At 41.6% G+C, this 19554-nt stretch overlaps 1 protein-coding gene across 1 annotated transcript; it reads right to left on the bottom strand.

Moving 5' to 3' along the window:
* Positions 1 to 5770: 5770 nt before the first annotated feature.
* Positions 5771 to 7253, bottom strand: LOC147985323 (uncharacterized). The gene is made up of 3 exons (XM_087541514.1): positions 7179 to 7253; positions 6908 to 7116; positions 5771 to 6188 (listed from the first exon to the last, which is right to left on the bottom strand). Exons 1-3 carry the CDS (start codon positions 7251 to 7253, stop codon positions 5771 to 5773), a joined length of 702 nt encoding a protein of 233 aa, XP_087397640.1.
* Between the last annotated feature and the right edge of the window lie 12301 nt (positions 7254 to 19554).

Here is a 19554-nt window from a genome sequence, read left to right as displayed (position 1 = left end):
GCTAAATTGGTTCACGAGATCGTGCGCTGATGGTTTTGACCAAGTAGGTGAACTTGTACTTTTTGTACTCATGAACTAGAACTGTCCTGTTTTCTTGCAAGTTTGGGAGGTGGTGGAATGAACTTGAGCAGCCTGCTTTTAGCCCTGCACTTATGAATGATGTGTGCTTCTTTTTTTTGAAGCTGAACTTATTGTCGCAAGGAAATTGAACTAATATGTTTGTTGCAATTTTAACTAGAGTAGCATATATTTTTTTGTAGTGTTTTGCTTACTGAGAGATCAAGATAGGCAATCAGAGGGGGGGTGAATGATTGCGCGGAAGCAAATTATAACTTTTCCAAAATTTAAAACCCTGAAACTCTAATCTGTTCGAGATGGTAAAACAGTTGTATATCAAGATATGCTGAACCAAAAAATACATATGAGTACTCCAATTAAAGCTACGGAAATTATCTAATCAACACAACAAGATTCAGCTTAAACGGATTTACCAATCAAAAGTTATGATCAAAACAGTAACAGCTGATAGAAAACTGCGAAAATCAATCTAGATCTAATTTCGAGAACTAGCAAGAAAGATAGATTAATCGCACCACAAACTTCCCTTGATCTCGTGAAAAAAAACTGCAGCAAAGTATTAGAGAGATCTAACACGGAGATTTCACCGAGATTAGAGAAGCCCAGAGATGACACCGCCAAAGATCACTTTATTGCCACGATGTCGATCGGTTACAGAAAATGCGTGTCAGCATCCAAGAACTCTCAAATAAATCTAGGCTAAAGATCTGAGTTCCTCTCCTGAGACGCACCCGAAAACCTAGCCTACGCCCCTCTATTTAAAGAGCTAAACAGCACCCTAAAAATAGAGCCCATCTCTGAAACGAAACAGACGGCAGAATCGTGCGTGAGCCTGGCCGCTCACGTCGTTGTTGCATGGGCCACGCTGGGCCTGCTCCTCCTGGCCTCTAGCCTATGTACGCTCAGCTGCAGACATGCAACGAGCAATGTCTGCTCTTGCGCGTGAGCCTGGCTGACCGCCTCCATCGCGCACGCCGCCTTCCATCGATCCGCACGCCTGCCACATGGGCCGCCCACGCTGGACTGGGCCGCACCCGCTCGACTCGCCCGATCGACCTATTGCCACTGCCGTGCGCGCAAACACATGTGCACGCCTTACACCTCGTGACGTCTTCAGTACCGTACCGTACATCTCCGGTACAAGCCATGTACGACAAACCGGTGCCCTCCTGGATCATCGTATTCTCCACTTTCACTATTCCTTCGCACAAACGCCCCGCATGACCATGATCCCCCGGACTTCAGCTTCTCTGAGCTTCGTCCCTCGATCCTGTCATCGACCACGTTTGTCCAGCTCTGGCAACACCTGAAAGTGAACTCAACAAATAACCAGTATGAGCACAAGTCCACGACTTGACTCAGGGTAAGTTTCACACAACTCACACCATATTTTCACACAAGTAGCTAATGGATCAGCACACCATTAGCAAAGTATTCAGCCCAATATAAGATACCAATAACCGCACAAGTATCCATATCATCCAGAGTATCCAAATCAATGTCTACTAAGCACTTGCCAATGTTGCACATCACACATGACTTCACACTTACTCAATTAGAACTTATGATTATCTTATTTTTTGTTTGTACTTCTGAATTTCAATTTTCTTCTTTTATTTTATTGTTTGGAGGCTGAATTTTTTGTTTCATTATGATTTGTTAAATTCATTTTTCCTTTGCGATTTTTTTGTCAGCTTCTCTTCCCTACTTTTGATCCGCCGTCCATTGCGGCTACCATGAAGCCTAGCGAAGTATCCGGGCATTGGTGCTTGATTATTATGAATTTGAGGTTCCGTCGTTTTGAGTGTCTTGATTCACTGCGTGATGAAACCTGGAGTGATGCAGTTAGATTCTTAAGGACTATGACAGATAACATAGAGAAGCTTTGGAGGGAGTCTAGCGTAGACAGGGTGAAACCGTTCTCTCTAGCGCATATTGATGGTTTCTCTTGCGAGTTTGTGCGGGTGCCACAACAGAAAAACACGTGAGTATCCGTTTTTAATGAGTTTTTGTTAGTTGTTTTTGTTGCTGGGAGGGTGGTGTTACTGTGTTTTCGGATTTGTGATTTACCCATTTGTTTTTTCTTTTGTTAAGATGCATGATTGTGGATTCTTTATGCTACAAAGCTGCAAGACCTATCATTGCCAGGAGGATGGTGTGATTGAAGTGTTAGATTATAGCCACGAAGACATTCTTGACATTAAGAAGACTTTTCTGTATACCTGTGCAACTAGCGATGTGTTTGATGTTGACTTCCGTGGTTTGTTTGGCATCGAACCCTCTACGTAATGCATGACCTTTTGTAATTTTTTACAGCTTGTACTTCTTTGATTGGTACTGTCATGAATTACGTATTTGAACTTTACCCTTGATGCGGTCTTTTATTTTTTTATTTTTGCATGTGAGTGGCTGGATCTTAATGAGCATGACTACAGGATCTTTGGCAGCCAGTTCTCGGAGCTCGAGCGCGTATCTATTGATCTTAGCCAGTGGCGTTCTCCAGAAAAGACAGGTCTGGTGTTATTAAGGGGTGGTTGGGAGCTCTGAAAGGTTCTACGGCTGCTTGTGCAGAGAGCCCCTCTACACCCAAGAATCCCATTGTGGAATTGATAGACATCGATGATGATGCGTTTGACAAGATTGCTGGCATGGGAAGAGTCACCAGGAGCGCTGCTGCTACCAAGGGTTTATCCCCACTTGCTAGAATAGTGGCCCGTAGAGCTGGTGGTGCTAGGAAGGATCCTGCTTTGGATTCTGGCAATGTTACAAGCACGAAGCGTGCACCCAGAGCTCCTATAAAGTTTTGCTCCCTTGTGCAGCAGCTTCACCCTCATAGATTCCCTCACCTGGATAAGGCTCGCAAGTTGTATAATTTGTTGCTTAGCGATGAAGCATGTGAGAAGTATGCCGAGTGAGTATCTCTCATTATGTTTCCTCATCTTTTCCTCTGTTGTTTGTAACTGCTAGATAGATATGACCTGAACTGTTACTTTTTATACAACTTGAACTGCTATGAATGCCTTATCTTGCTTCCCCTGCTTTTTGTTCTTGTCCGTGCTGGAGCAATACATTCTCAATGATACCTCAGCCCGATGATAGCGTAACCAGCTTCACTGGGAAACACATCTGGGAAGTTTTTGCACCTGGGCAAATGATGGAGGGTGATGTAATGGACTTCCTTATTGATGATTGGAAGAAAGATCTCGATAGAAATGTTGATTTTGCGTGTGGGAAAAGGGTATTGCTGAGTCCATATTTCATCACGGTAATCAATCAGATCGTTTGTTTCTCTCAAACAAGACTGCCTATTGTTTTACGAGTTTTAACAATACTTTGCTTGTTGATCCTTTCCACCTGTCTATTTCTTTTCTGGGCTTTTTGCAGGTTGTGCTTGACTGCAAGTTTTACGGTGCTATAAATAAACCGTTTAATGTCGAGAGTGCAGCGAGAGATTTCAAGAGCTATGTCAAAGAAAAGGAAGACTTGCTCACTGCCGACCTTGTGAGTTCTACTAGCTGATTTTTGGTTTTAATTGTTTGTTTATCATGCTGTTTTTTATTTTGAATATTTAACATCTCTTTTTTGGTCATTTGTTTTTAGATCATGGTGCCTCTATTCAAGCCTATGGTTTTAGGAAAGGATAAAAAAGTGAACCACTTTTCCTTATATGTCATGAATCGGTACCGAAGTAGCATCGACATCCTTGACTCTTTACCTTATCCAAAGAAGCATTGTCCTTCAAAGAACACCTATCATAAAGACTACGAGAAGATTGTGAGTGACATTTATTATCTGTACTGGATTAATTTTTCCGCATCTTTGTTTCTGCTTTTTTGAGACCTGAAAATGTGTGGTTTCTTTTCTTTTTTACAGATCTCCAGGATGGTCCAAGTAATGAAGGCTTTTTATGGTGATGCTCAGTACAATGCGAGCAAGCAGCCCAAATGGGAGCTTTTTGCAAAGAAACCAACGTTTGTGAAGGTTCCACTTCAAGGGGCGAATGAATGTGGCCATTATACTCTGAAGTATGCGGAATGCTATGATGGTGAAAAGATCGTTGGGAACATTCAAGATAATGATGTGGGTTCTAGTTGAGCTTTTCACTTTTCTGTGTTTGGCTTATTGTGTATTCTTCTTTTTTAATGTGTCATGATTTTTAATAATTTGTTTTAATGTTTTGTAGCCTCGTATTGTTGATTGGAATGCTGAGGATCTTTATAGAGTTGTGTTCAACCGGAATAACCAGCTTCTGATGACTGAGCTTCCCAAGGAGTTTCAGCCTTTGGTTCCTGATGCATAGAAGAAATGGTCATCATTTGCGTAGTGAAATGGATAGTTGTGTGATATATCTCTTGAAAGCATTGTAGGCTTTGATTGTAGTGTTTGGATGTCTAGTCAAGTATTATGTAATTACTGGTATATTTTGTGTTGTGTTTAAGTGTGGCACAATGTTTAACAATGTAAACTAGTTGAACTGAAAACACCTTTTCCCAAGTTCATTACGAGTTGTTGCTGGAAAAGTGAGATTTATTTGGTTTTCATCTGCCCCAACCTAGTTTGGACCTTTATAGTTTCTGTACCCTCTTTTCTTGTACTTATAGTATAGCTATGTTAGTACTGAATTGTAATGTCGTTCAGCGTAAGGCTTTTAATATTTGGTGTCACGATAGCACTTGTGGATCTAGCATCAGTGGAGTGACGCTTCCTTGTTATGTAGAACTGATTTCATATAATGTATTAGAACCGAAGTTTTTTTTTGTGATTGAAATTATTTACGACCAAGTTGCTACGTCATCTCTAGCCAGATTTTATTCAAGTATAAGAAATTTAGGAAGATTTGAGAGCCAAATTTTTGTTTGAACTTCTTGAATTGTAGTAGTTGAACTTCATAGTAAAATTTAAATACTGGTTTAAATTAGCTACATTTAAATATGTCTCCGGGGGGACCTATTTTGTAGGCTGTGGTTCTTCTCAAGGCAATGTTTTGTATGATCATAGTACTTGCCTTACAGACTAAGTTGTACTGACATTTCAGTTGTACTATTAGTGTTATTATTGAGTGTGTCAATGTTTTATGGAATGTGAACTGAAGCTTCCCGTTCCTTTTTATATTTTGTAGAATGAATGTACCGTTTGTTCAAGTGTACCAGAACTCTCAGTCCTAGCATGCTAGTGGCTTGGAATATGTACTGATTGTTATTTGCTTTTACTGTTGTAGTACTCGTAAATTTCTAACTACTATTAGCACGATGCTGTTAGTAGTCCTCGGCTGAAACTTAGTCTTTTTAGTGTTCTTCTGAAACTAAAAACTGATTTCTTAGTGTGATAGTACTACCGTAAATGTCTAAGCTGTACTGAGCGTCCAATTCTACTATTTTGCTGTTGTCCTTAGTTAGTCTTCCACTGTTTTTGTTTTTTGTGTGAAAATATCCATGTATGATTTTTGTTTCTGCATGACTAGTTTCTACTTCAACTTCAAATGATGGATGAACAAAAATAGGAAGCTAGCAAACTTGTTGACTGACATAAGCAAACGATGTACATGATAGACATAGGCAAACTTGTTCAAACCTCGACAGACATAACATAAGGTAGCTGGTTCAACATAACAAAAGCAAACAACAAATCTGAAACAACAATATTAAGGACAGGAAGAAGTGCGAGCAACATGAATGCAGACTTTCATGCATCTTCATCCCGCGAAGTTGTAGTGGTAGTAGGGGTCAGCCTCCTGCTCTTTTGAAATATCCCAACCTGTCACGATGTTGTCGATTGTCTTCCATGACTTGTACGTGGCGTACGCATCTATTGCTGCGTACATGATGAGATTGTCTGGCAGCGGGCTGGTCCCCCACAGTTGGTGTTCTCCCTTGTCCATCTTCTTCTTCATGCCGTTGTAGAATGGGTGGATTACGCCGCCTACAACATCGACCAAGGAGTCGTAGTATTTGCTGGTCTTTGGATCTTTCCACTTGCGCTGTATGTCAATGAAGTTGTTGGGGTTGATCTCCAAACCAGACTTGTTCAGCATCCGCTTGTCGCCTCCAATGCTGAAACCGACAAATGTGTACAATTTCTCCTCCTGCAGGAAGTCTTTGAGGCGCTTGGGACTGCAAGGGGGGAGACACACATTTAAAGATTAGTCTTCTTTTTTGAAGATTTAATTCTTCTGCTTTTTGGTTTTGAAAGTGATAATCCATGAGGTAGATGCTTATATAGTATAAGGCATGGATGAATGTAGTCCAGAAACTACTACACATAGTCCTGAAATTAAATTCAACTACATGATGTTATTTTTCTTTTTTGCTATCTTCAGTGCTTCACCAAATGCTTCACCAGATTCAAGAATCATTTTACCAGATTCAATGATGTATGTGCTGCTTGATTCAAGTTTAGTTTTCTTTTTTGTTGAATAAAAGACCTATACCAGTGCTTGATACATCTTTGTGCATCAGTTCTATATCAAGTTCAGAAATTAATTTGAGAAACATGTGCATGAAGATATGGACCTATACCACTTCAACAAACATCTTTAAATACATCAATTCTATAAACTATACTAGTGCATCAAGATCAGATCTATGCTAGCACATCAAGTTCAGAAATTAATTTGGTGCATCAAGTTCAGAATTCTATAAACATTTTTTCAGATGCTAATCTGGTGAAACAATCCACTTCACAGTTTTAGAAATGCATGTAAGTTGAGAAACATGTACTTATGCATACATTTCACAAAGTATAGTAGTTCATCTAGTTGGGAAACTAGTTTAATGAAGTTTTTAGTGAGTAGTACTAGTACAACAGATGAATGAACAGTAGTATGGGTTACCATTTTGTGGCTGCTGCGATGTGGTACACCAAGCAGAGTTCCTCGACGCACAACTGCAGGACTGCCACCATCTGTGGAGGTTCATCATCCCTGGTGAACTCCACATCAACTCTGATGAAGCTCGGATACAAGCCGCCGCCCTTCATCCTGAGCCTGCTCATCACCTCGTCGGCCTTGTCTGGTTCGCTGGTGTAGACGATCTCCCGCGTCTGCTTGCCGCGGAGCTCAACCCTGTGAGGGTTCTCGTGCACTCGCGCTTCTCACCAGGGACGTGAATGTCGACGAGGTTGATATTCTTGTCCGATGGTTCGCCATGATGACGCTTGGCGGATGGTTCCTCCGCCATCGCCTTCCTGCGGCGACTGTGGGTTTGGGAGAGAGAAGTTTGTGGTTTGTGTGCAGTGGAGATTGAAGCGGCAATGATGGTTTTTGGGAATGAGGCAGAGATGGAAGACAATGGGGTGCTTTGAAGGTGGGTCGACGGGGATGTGTGGGAGGTGGTTCGTCGGGGGGCATGGGTGTGATGGTCGTGGGGGTGCCCGTTTGCAGTCCCTTGTGGCAACTGCTCAGTGGGTGGCGCGGGTGGTGGCCTGGAAGAAGCAACCATCCAATTCAAATGGTTTTACTGCTGCACCGACTTGTCTTGTCAAGATGTACTTATGACCTGCTAAATCCCACTTGCATGTCTCAGGGGTGGTGATGACAGCATTTTGGACTGTTTAGGTGACGTATGCTTTGTGATGTTTTTCCGTGAGGATGTTAAGTCTTGTTTTTCCACTGAAGTCTTATAGACTAGTTTATCTGAAGACATTTTTCAGTGCCCTGGGAGTTGTTGCTCAAAACTGGTACTTATTTTATTTTCATTTGTACTTACCTAAGTTAGGGCTTTATAGTTTTTGTATTCTCATTTTAGTGCACTTATGGTTTAGTGCTGTGTGAACTGAAATGTAATTTCATACAACGTGCGGTTTTGAAATTTGGTGTCGTAGTGGTGTGAGTGGCCTGACTGATCCTGCTTTTTTAGTACTGATGTCATATGTATGTTTGAACTAAGTTTTTTTTTGTTTTTTGGGTGGTTTGTGGGATTGAGATTGTTTTATGACCAGATCGTTCGTTGAGGTGTGTACAGATTTTATATAAATTAGAAATTTAGCAGAATTGACAAATAAATTCTATTTGAACTTCTTTTATTTTAGTAGTTGAACTTGTCAGATTTTATGTAAATAAGAAATTTAGCATAATTGACAAACATTATATGTTTTGAACTTTTTGCATTTTAGTAGTTGAACTTGTCAGATTTTATATAAATAAGAAATTTAGCATAGTTGACAAACATTATATGTTTGAACTTTTTGCATTTTAGTAGTTGAACTTGTCAGATTTTATATAAATAAGAAATTTAGCATAATTGACAAACATTATATGTTTGAACTTTTTGCATTTTAGTAGTTGAACTTGAAAGTAATATTTAATTCAGTTTTTTAAATTATGTACATTTAACAGATAGGCTATTAAGTTCTCTTCTTTTTAGAGGTTCATTGTTTTTGTATCATATTTTCTCCCTTTTTTATCATCCGTGGTGCAGAGCTAAAATTATTTTTATTTTTATTTTTTGTATTCAAAGTTATTTCCTATGAACTAGTATTTGAATTTATATATTTTCAGTTTCGTACATTTTTCTTGTAGTTTATATTTCTTTGCCTCGCCCTCTGGTTTGTTTAACTGGGCTTACTTGGTGTGGTGTTTGTAAACGATGCAGGCTATTAGGCCATTTTCCGGCCCAGATAGCTCGTCCGCGTGGCTGTGCAGTGCGGCGTGCGCATGCGCTCTGCGTTTAGTCCCACCTCGCTAGTCGAGGGGGCTCCGGACCTGTTTATAAGCGCAGCCGAGGCTCACTGGTCGAACTCCTCTGAATACTTACCTCAACGCTTATACATGGCGCTCGCTCTCTCTCTTGACCTGTGGGCCCTGATCGGTGGGCCCTGCGTTGAGCGGATTACTAGGGATTCTCCTATGGGCTCGAGTTCAAGTATCCAGCAGCGTCAGGGCTTGCGCCTGACCTTGGGCAGTCAGTTTTTTCTTTTTTTGTTTGTTTGAATCTAGTACTTGACTCCAGCAGTAACTTGGACTGAAACTTTTTGTTCTAGTTCTTGTCAGTTTTGTGTAAGTGTAATCTAAGATGTACTTGCGTGTAGACTAAGTTGTACACATAGTCCATTCATAGTAGCGCTTACGGACTGATGCTTCTATGTACTTTTTATTGAAGTAAGTATGTACTGCCCGGTCAATTGTACTAGTACTGTCATTCTTAATCTGCAAGCGACCAACATAAGTGTGTGCTGATGCTTCTTAACTTTTTCTGTTTGTAGTACATGTTAATTTTCTAGCAGCTACATATGAATGAGAACACTACATGAAGTACTAAGAATTTTTGCTTCAACTTTTGAAGTGTTGTTAAGCAACTCAAATTGAGCTGATTGATCTCAACGTTATGTTTTCTATACAATACTGAATCGAAACTAGACATAGAACAACGTTGTGTGATTAGTTGCATCATAACTGGTACTTTAGAGCAGCCACAAAGTTCCATTCAAAAGCTACTTTTGAATTTGAAATGATGGATTAACAGCATACGAAGCTACCAAACTTATATAATGACATAAGCAAAACATTGTACTTGATGACATAAATAAACTTGTTCAACCATGACAAGCACGACATAATCATACTGGTTCAACCCAACAAGAGCAAACTACTAATTTGAAACAACAAGATAAAAGGCAAGCACCAGCGGAAGGAAAACGAAGGCAGGCTCTGATGTATCTTCATCCCTAAAAGGGGCAATAGGGGTGGTCGTAGAATTTCGCAGCCTCCCGCTCTTTTGCAAATTCTGAACCATCTGTGATGTAGTCGATCATGCTCCATGCCTTGTACGTGGCGTATGCATCTACTCCTGCGTACTCGATGAGGTTGTCTGGCAGCGGGCTGGTCCCCCACAGTTTGTAGTCTTCCTGTGTGTTGATGTTCTTCTTCATGCCTCTGTAGAATGGGTGGATGACGCTGGCTGCAACATCAGTCAAGGAGTCATAATCTTTTCCGGTGTATGGAACTCTCCACTCCGCTGAATGTCAATGAACTTTTTGGGGTTGATCTCCAAACCGGACAACTTCAGCTTCTCTTTGTCGCTTTCAATGCTGAAACTGGCAAATGTGAACAACTTCTTATGATGCAGCAACTCGTTCAGGCGCTTGGGCCTGCAAGGGGAGAGGCATTTTTTAAAATCAGCATTACTTTGATGTTTGAATTATTCATTTTTGTTTTTTACAAGTGATGAATCCATTAAGTAGATGTTTATGTAGCATAAATAATGGATGAATGTACTTCAAAAACTAGTAAACAAAGTTCTAAAATTAAATTAAGTACATCATGTTATTCTTCTTTTTTGGATTATACATAGTTTCAGTCAATGTTGTATGTTCTGCTTTGGTACTAGTTTAGTTTACTTTTGTTGAATAGGATAACACATAAACAGTGCTTCACCAAGTCCTTGGTTTATTTTCTTATGATAATAACATTAGATCAAATTCAGAAAATACTTCACTACATCAAGTTCAGAAACATCTTTTTAATACATCGAGTACATAAACTACACTATTGGATCAAGTTCAGAAACTACACTAGTCAATCAACTTCAGAAATTAATCTTCCGCAAGATTTTCCAAATAGTAATCCAGTGCATCAGGTTCAAAAATACATTTATAGTGTATCTACTTGAGAAAATGCAGTAGTTCATCCACTTTTCACAAACCACACTAGTACATCTAGTTGGGAAACAAGTCTGGTGAGATTTTTAGGATACAGTACTAATAAAACAGATAAACCAAACATGGCAAATGAGTAGGATGGCTCACCATTTTGTGGCCACTGTGATGTGGTACAGCAAGCAGAGGTCGTCGACGCACAACTGTAGGACTGCTGCCATCTGGGGAGGTTCATCTTCGTTGGTGTAGTGCACACCAACGCCGACGATCCTACAAAGCATGCCGACAAGCTTCCTCCAGAGCCTGGAGATCACCTCGTCAGCCTTGTCTGGTTCGTTGGTGCAGACAATCTCCAGCGTCTCCTTGCCATGGAGCTCAACCTCTCTGAGGGTTTTGGTGTACTCGCGCTTCTCGCCGGGGACGTGAACGTCGACGAGGTTGCTGCTCTTGTCTGACGGCTTGTCTTGATGACGCTTGGTGGACGGTTCCTCCACAATCGCCCTCCTCCGGCGGCTGTGGGCTTGTGAGAGAGAAGTTTGTGGTTTGTGTGCGGTGGAGATGGAAGGGCAATGGTTGTTTGTGGGGATGATGGAGATATGGAAGAGAATGGGGTTTTTTGCAGTGCTCGACGGGGATTTGTGGGAGGCGGTTCGTCGGGTGCGTGGGTGTAGTGGGTGTAGTGGCGTGGGGTCGCCGTTTGCAGTCCCTTGTGGCAACCGCTCAATGGGTGGCGTGGGTGGTGGCCTGGAAGAAGTAACCGTCCAAGTCCAATGGTTTTTACTGCTGCACTGACTAGTCTTGTCAAGCTGTACTTATGACCTGCTAAATCCCACTTGCACATCTCAAGGGTGGTGATGACGGCATTTTACTGTCACACTGATTCGTCTTTGTCAAGCTGTACTTATCAGCTGCTTATCCCACTTGCACTAGTCAGGGTTGGTGATGATGGAGGTCTGTACTCCTCTACTGTGGTACTTGGACTGGTGATTGAAGTGTAATTGAACTTACCAAATACCAGTGAGACTATGTGTGATGTTATTGTTTTTTTAAAACAATTTTTGTATTTTTTAAGGATTGTTTATATCAAGATAATCTCTGAGTATTTTTTATAGATATTTAGATTTTCTTCAGTAGAGAATGTATTATATTCGCATTTTTGTTTGATGTAATTATTTTTATGTATTGATGGTCTTTCTGAATTGGGACTAGCAGAAGCAGACATAGCTTTGTTTTTTCAAAACGATGTTTTTAGGTGTTCATGGGTGTGTTTGTTTTACTCTGCCTTTGTACTGACGACTGAGAATTATCAGTACTGATGTACTATAAGAGATTAAATTTTCCTTAAATTTTTTTTGCTGAGTTACTGTTCGACAGTAGTGTTTTTCGTCTGTACAAATGTATTTTGTGACTGCATTCAAAAGGATTATCAAATGGTTTACATAATAATGTGACTGCTCCAGCGGGCACAAATCACAAATTATATCAGTACTGATGTGTACTCTGCCTTTTTACTGACGACTGAGAACTATCAGTACTGATGTACTATAAGAGTTTAAATTTTCGTTGACATATTTTTGCTGCTGAGTTACTGGTCGACAGTAGCGTTTGTGTCAGATAAATCCAGATAAGTTTTTTCAAATGTATTTGTGACTGCATTCAAAAGGATTATCAAATGGTTTACATAATAATGTCACTGGTCCAGCGGGCACAAATCACAAATTATATCTTAACTATAGTACTGATCGAGAAATCGACGATAAAGCTATATAAGTTTTGGTAACGATAGTGTTTCTGAAATGTTTCCTCATTGTGTGCCGAGGCAACTGAAACCACTATGTATTGTTCAGTTGTTCAGCCTTGAGCTTCTCCTAACTGGCCCCGAATGTTGTGCCTTGCCCGCGCCCTTTCCTGGTTGAGCCTTGGTAGCTTCATCGTCAGTTTCAGTTTCCTCGTCCCTGACATTGTGATCTTCATTGACTTCGTCTGATTGGTCGTCATTCTCATCAAACTCTTCTTCTTCATCATCTTCATTTGATTTTTGGAACTCTGCACCTTGCCCTGTGTTTGTTCAGCGCCAATGACCTCCTTGCCCACTTTGCACGTGCGGGCATTATGCCCGTCAGTTCCCCCACACTTGCGGCAAGTGTAGCTGTTACGTGTGTTGTCTCCATTGGTAGAAACCTGGGTGGCTCCAATCTGCTTGTGCTTGTTGACAGTGCCATCTGTGCAGAGTAGGCATGTGCTGTTGTTATGGTTGCTCACGACGTTGCAGAATCTGCATGCCCTTATCCCGAGAGGTTTGCCATCCGGGCCAAATTCCACACGCTTGATGGGGCGTGGCGGCTTTTTGGCTGCTGCTTTCGCTGCTTGCATCTTGCTCTTCCTCCCCTTTGTGTTTGAGAATATGGTTGGTTTAATCACTCTTTCCCGCTGTTGGTGGTAGGATGTGCTGTTGTCATGTCGTTCACCTACAGCACCATCAAGCTCATGATCTCGCATGTGAGCTTGCTGGTGCTCTTGAGTGTGCACATGGGTAAGCTCTGGTTGCTGCTACTCCTCTTCCTCGTTGTCGAACGGGTCAACAGCTCCCAGATGATTCATTTCGGATAGCATTGTAGCCATATCCTTCTCAATGGCTTCATTGTCCATCACACCTCCATTTTCAGCAGAATGCATGGCGTCGAGTTCTTGTTCAAGTTTCTCCATGATGACCCGCGACCTCGCCATTTGCTCTTGGCTTCTCAAACTTTTTCTGTGCACCCTCATGTTGAGCGTCACCAGTGAGCTTTCAATGCAGTATTGGGATGCCTTGTTTGACGCTACTGTCCTCAAGTCATTTCTGTCAAATGTTGGCTGGATGTTCGGGCGTTTGGTGTATCTCCTGAGGATGTATTTCTCTGGAACGCTGGCAGCTTTAATTGTTTGCATCATGCACATGACATGCACGCAGAAAAGACCTGTATTGTTTTTGGAAGAGGTGCATGTTTTTTGTCATTTCATTCGAACAAAAACTTTGCAAATAAAGTAGTACAGTATGTAACATCTTTTTTTGTAGTCCTCACCCATGTGGTCCCATAGCCTGCACTTTCACTCATATGTTTCTCCCACGGGGTCTGCAACCACCTGGAACGCGTGCTGAGACCATGCAGACAGTTTTTGCGGGTTGTTGTAGCGCACGAGGTACTTTGTGGGCTCTTCCGTCTCTGTCGCCGTGAAGAGTGTGCTCAGTTTTAGCCTTTTTTTGATCTCGCTGTACACAGCTCACGAGTAAACCTTTGCCATCTGGGTGTCAAACCCATAGAAGGTCAGCGTGTTTTGTTCCTTCTGCACATGCAAGAATGATGACCAAATTGTTAGTTTTCTCGCAGCAAAAACTTGTCTAACTAATAAAGTTTTACTTTAGTAAGCATGTTTTTTGTCTCACGATAGGTGATAGAGCTATACCCTGTTACCCATTGTCTCTTGGTTCCCTGTCTGCCTCCTAGTTTTGATGCAGGAGTTTACCTGGCTGACAAACCAATGTAGGTTTTGTCTCTCACTTACAAAGTTCTTCTTGAGTACATAGTTCATGCTCTCACTTCGCTGGGTGTATGTCATTTTGGCGCAAAAAATTTCTTTGAAGTAGGCTGATATCCATTTCTCACGCTCGTTCCACATGGCCACCATCGTGGCATCATCATGGAGGTTGTACCTATCCATGAGTCCTTTCCAGGCATCCTCAAACTTAGTTAGCATGAGGGGCCAGTTGAGGATTGATGTGAATTCATCCTTAAAGTCTTCGTGCAGGTAGTACAGGTATGCGAGGTGTTCCCTGTACTTCTTCATAATGTGCCAGCGGCACAACTTGTGTACTGTGTTCTTGAAAACTTTTGGTATCGCCAAAGCCATTGCCGGGCACTGGTCTGGTAATGAGAAAAGAGATGTGGAGTGGTCAGCATATGGTGGTGCATATATACAAATAGAACTGACACTACATTTTTTACCGTGTTATTTTCCTTTTATTTTTTTTGGGGAAGGGGGGGGGGTGGTGGTTGTGGGTGGTTTTCGCGGTTGTACCTGTGAGGATGTATGTAGGAGCCTTCCCTCTCATGCACCTTAAAAACGTCTTTAACAGCCATCTGAATGATTCTGCATCCTCATCTCTTATCAGGGCGAAACCAAAGAATGTAGTCTGTAAGTGGTTGTTAGTAACGACAAACACACCAAGTGGCATATGGTACTTGTTGGTCTTATATGTGGTGTCAAATGTTATGCAGTCACCGAAGTCCTGATAGGCCCCTCGGTAGCTTGCATTCGCCCAGAATATGTTCTTAACTCTGTCGGACTCATCGAGTTGCATGTCACAGAAGAATTCCCTGTTTATAGCTTTCATCTCCCTAAAGAAGTTGACAGTCTTTAGGACATCATCCACATCATCCATCCTTGAATTCTTTGCTTTCCTGCATATTAAAAGTTCATTCAAAAATGCATGTTGAACTGGTGTCAGGTCATGCGTTGCGTAATATGTTTGTACTGACAGAGGAAAAAAGACATAGGCGGTTTATGGGAGGAGAACAAGTTTGTACTTTCAGGTTAATCAGGTCTTTGGCATTCATTTCGAGGAAGTAGCTACCAGGGTCATCACCGCCTAGTATGCTCATGATTTGCGCGTGTTCAATGCCTTTGAACTGCAGATACTTGACGTACTCCAAGATTGTTTTGTCAAAGTTTTTGTGGGAGTGCAAGAAGACAAGCATTTGCGGAGTGAGCTGTAGCCTGTGGTTGTGTTCCCAGACTATCTCTTTTACGACAAATGTTACATCCTTTTCCTTCTTCAGCCTCATTTTAGCCCCGCAGTTAGTCCTGGCTGTCATTTTGTCCCGCTGTCTATTTTCTTCAGACACCTTCGATTGATAGACTCCATAGCACGTGCAATAAAGGTAGGCTCTGGTCTTAAACTTGGAGCCTTCACTGACAACAAAACCCGTGTGCTTCGCATAGACGTTGTAGAAGTTCTTTGCTTCTTTAAAAGTTTCAAAGCACATCTCTAGCCTTGGCAGAACATAAGCTTCAATGGTAGGTGGCTGCACGCAACAGTGAGCAAACAAAAATGCAGTTATGAAAATGTTAGATGGCGTGGTCACAGTACCATGGTATGGACTGTGCTTGTATGTTTTTTTCTATATGGATACTTACATGTGTATAGCTCTGTGCTGCCTCCGGTGTTTGCTGTTCACCCTGGTGTATGGGCGCGGGTGGTGTCACCCTTGGCACATGCAGCAATGCATCTCTTGGAGGGAGCAATGTTGACGAAGATCTCTATCTCTCATTGTACGGCTGTCTCCCCTCAGATTCGTTGTGAGGTTGCTCCTATCTATATCGCTCATATCTTGTACTTTCGAACCTGCTAGAGCGGCCAAAATTTCTGTCTCTTTGGCCTGGTCTTCCCGTCGCAACCGCTTTTGCAGCACAGATGATTGATGTTGATGGAGCGACTGGTGGAAGCCTTGTTGCAACACATTCACGGCTTCCTGTCCTTGGCTTTCTGCATGCGTTAGGGAAGGAAAACATTTGTTGTTGGGGATATTGTTGGCCTTGTTGCAACCCACGAGTGACAAAGCTTGTATTCCCAGATATTGGTGTTTGCTACATAGAAGAACTTGTCCGTGCTTCTGATGATTCCGGTGTATCTTGAAATCTGCTTGTATTGTTAAAGTATCCAGGTGGTATTTCTGGTGTTACCCAACCAGGTGGTGCCCCATATCTGCTTGGCTCATCAAACGCTCGCTGCGTGTGCCGCCTTGCTCACTTCTGCAATGACATTCAGTAGTTTTGGGATTAATCTTTTCTGCATTTTTCTCGTATACATGCTATGGGTAACATGTCATGCACCTAAGGCATTGTACAAGTTGAGCATCGCTGGTTGTTATTTAAACTGTTGTTCTCTATTTTGTATCTGGTTTCGTTTTCACTCGAGCAGTATAACCGTACATGCTCAACACTAATGTATTGATGTACTATTTTTTAGCACTGCTTGTAAACTTAACATTGAACTTCAGAGATGTATGGATATGCATATATATAACGCTGATGCATGTCTTCTCTTTTGTTCATCTATAACTTATGCAACTACACTAGAAGTACTCCTAGTTTATGTATCATTGAACTTACTGTGTAACATGTGTATATTTTTTTCAACAACATTCTTTCACTAGTTCGAACTGACGCAACTACACGGCATGCACTATTAGAAATAACATCATACAACTTGTAGTGGCAGCTGAACCTTATATAAAGCCTAGTAGCTACTTGGACTGATGCATAAGTTTATGTTTTTTGGTTTTGAAGTGAAGATATCATATTAGAGGTACTGACAGTAACCTCGACATCCAAATTGCGCATCAAGTGGCAGGGGTGTAATGAACTGATCAGGCATTTGCAATGTACTATCAGGTTCTTCTTCATAGCAGGACTGATGAACTGATGTACTGACACAAACGTGGGAAGCAGACATTACCTCCAGTGGACTGACTTCTTCATCTTCTTCCTCTCGTGGTCGGCGTACTGGCATGTTCTTGGGAGGCGGCGCCATTGATGCAGCTCCTGCTTGTGGTGGACGTCTGGCGAAGAGGTCCGGGGAGGCAGCGTCTTGCGGGGATCACTGCCCCGGAGAAGGAGCCCCGGTGACGGAGGGAGGCAGGAGGCGGCGGATCACGGCCCCGTCGTTGGATCCGGCGACGGAGGGAGCCAGGAGACGGCGGATCATGGCCCTGTCGTTGGACCCGGCGACGGAGGGAGGTAGGAGACGGCGGATCACAGCCCTGTCATTGGATCCGGCGACGGAGGGAGCTAGGAGACGGCGGCGGATCCATCACCGGCCAGTCACGGTGCCGCGGGCTCCCTCGCTCCGGCTGCCGTCGTCGCTCGCTCGCCCACGACGGTTGCCTCCGGCGGAAGAAGGCGGGTTGGGTTTGGGCTGGGTCGGGGGGATTCTACGGTTGTCGGCGCGTCGCGCCTATATAGGGTGGGGGGTAACAGAATATTATTCTGTTACTAGTAACAGAATATTATTCTGTTACTAGTAACAGAATATTATTCTGTTACTAGTAACAGAATAGTCCAGCCCTATATATATATAGGGACAATTGCATTTTTACCCCTAGTTGGTTCCTACCCACGGGTTTTGCCCTTACTTTTCGAGCTTGCTCAGTTTTGCCCTTACTTTTTCTGTCGAGGTTCCTCATATGCCCTTTGACCGTTTGACCAAAACTTGGAAAATTTATAACTAATTCATATGAAATGAAAAAAATGCAAATAAGATATCAAAATTTTCAGATAAACATTACCTTTATGTGCATATCATTTGCATTCAGAACAAAAGCACCCTTTAAACTACCTGAGGTAATTAATGTTATTAACATTATTAAAAATAAAAAGGTATAAACAATATTTTTTTCATGAATAAAAGTTACATGAAAATGTAGGTGATGTTTTCTGAACATCCTGATATCTTATTTGCATTTTTTTGAGTTTGTATCAACTTGTTATGAAGTTTCCAAATAATGATCAAAGTCGTTAGAACATTCTTAACAAGATGATACGAACTCAGAAAAATGCAAATAAGATATCTGGATGTTTAGAAAACATCACCTACATTTGCATGTAATTTTTATTCATAAAAAAAATTGTTTATACCTTTTTATTTTTAATAATGTTAATAACATTAATTACCTCGGGTAGTTTAAAGGGTGCTTTTTTCCTGAATGCAAATGATATGCACATAATGGTAATGTTTATCTGAACATTTTGATATCTTATTTTCATTTTTCTGAGTTCATATGAATTAGTTATGAATTTTCAAAGTTTTGGTCAAACGGTCAAAGGGCATTCGAGGGACCACGACGGAAAAAGTAAGGGCAAAACTGTGCAAGCTCGAAAAGTAAGGGCAAAACCCGTGGGTAGGAACCAACTAGGGTTAAAAATGCAATTGTCCCATATATATATCAGTATAAGACCAATTCAACATTGCAAAGATAAACCATGAAGTCAAATCAATGTTGAAGACTAACCAAATGCAAAGACTATGCAATTATGACGCCAAATGAAAAAGATTCAAAAGATTTTGGTGGTGGCGTTACCCACCGTATAGGAAGTATTAGACCCGGACACGGTGCATAATTATCGTGGCGCTCTGAAGTAAAATTCCGCGTTAATGTATTCTCACTTAGAGTGTATGTCTTCATTGATTGAAGATATATGTTACTTCGTGTGTTGCACATCTAAGTCATCAACATGCATAAGCGTTAGGATGTGTGTGTACAATTACAGGACATTTGAGGATTCTAAGATATTTAGCTCACACCGCAACTTGCAAAACCTTTTCTCATCCAAGGGCTTTGTGAAGATATCTACCAATTGCTCTTCAGTGTTGACGTGAATGATATCAATATCTTCCTTCATGACATGATCTCTGAGAAAGTGATGACGGATTTGAATGTGCTTTGTCTTCAAGTGTTGAACTGGGTTGTTGGCAATCTTGATGGCGCTTTCATTGTCGCAGTAGAGTGACACTTGCTTCACGTGGATGCCATAGTCCTTGAGAGTTTGCTTCATCCATAGAAGCTGAGCGCAACAAGATCCAACAGCAATATATTCAGATTCAGCAGTGGAGAGGGATACACAGTTCTGCTTCTTTGAAGACCAACAGACAAGAGATCGTCCAAGAAAGTGACATGTGCCTGATGTGGACTTGCGATCAACCTTGTCACCAGCATAATCAACATCTGAGAATCCAACTAGATCAAACTCTGTAACATCCCAAATTTTTAATTTGGAATGTTATACATAGGTCATCATATGCATATCGTATTTTATTTGCATTTTGGGTTGATCCTAGAAATCCTAAGC

The sequence above is a fragment of the Triticum urartu genome, chromosome 2A (genome assembly GCF_056163025.1).
Source record: "Triticum urartu cultivar PI428250 chromosome 2A, HENAU_Tu73, whole genome shotgun sequence".
In the NCBI taxonomy this organism is placed as follows: Eukaryota; Viridiplantae; Streptophyta; class Magnoliopsida; order Poales; family Poaceae; genus Triticum; species Triticum urartu.
Note: the sequence above shows the minus strand (reverse complement) of the source record. Positions and strands in the feature narration are given on the sequence as shown.

Bases quoted from the DNA above. Each gene is read 5' to 3' on its own strand.
- LOC147985323 (XM_087541514.1), bottom strand. From the start codon at position 7,253: ATGGCGGAGGAACCATCCGCCAAGCGTCATCATGGCGAACCATCGGAC. The intron at 7,117-7,178 runs GTCCCTGGTGAG...CGCGGCAAGCAG, and splicing joins TCAACCTCGTCGACATTCAC to ACGCGGGAGATCGTCTACAC. The intron at 6,189-6,907 runs GTAACCCATACT...CCCCCCTTGCAG, and splicing joins ATCGCAGCAGCCACAAAATG to TCCCAAGCGCCTCAAAGACT.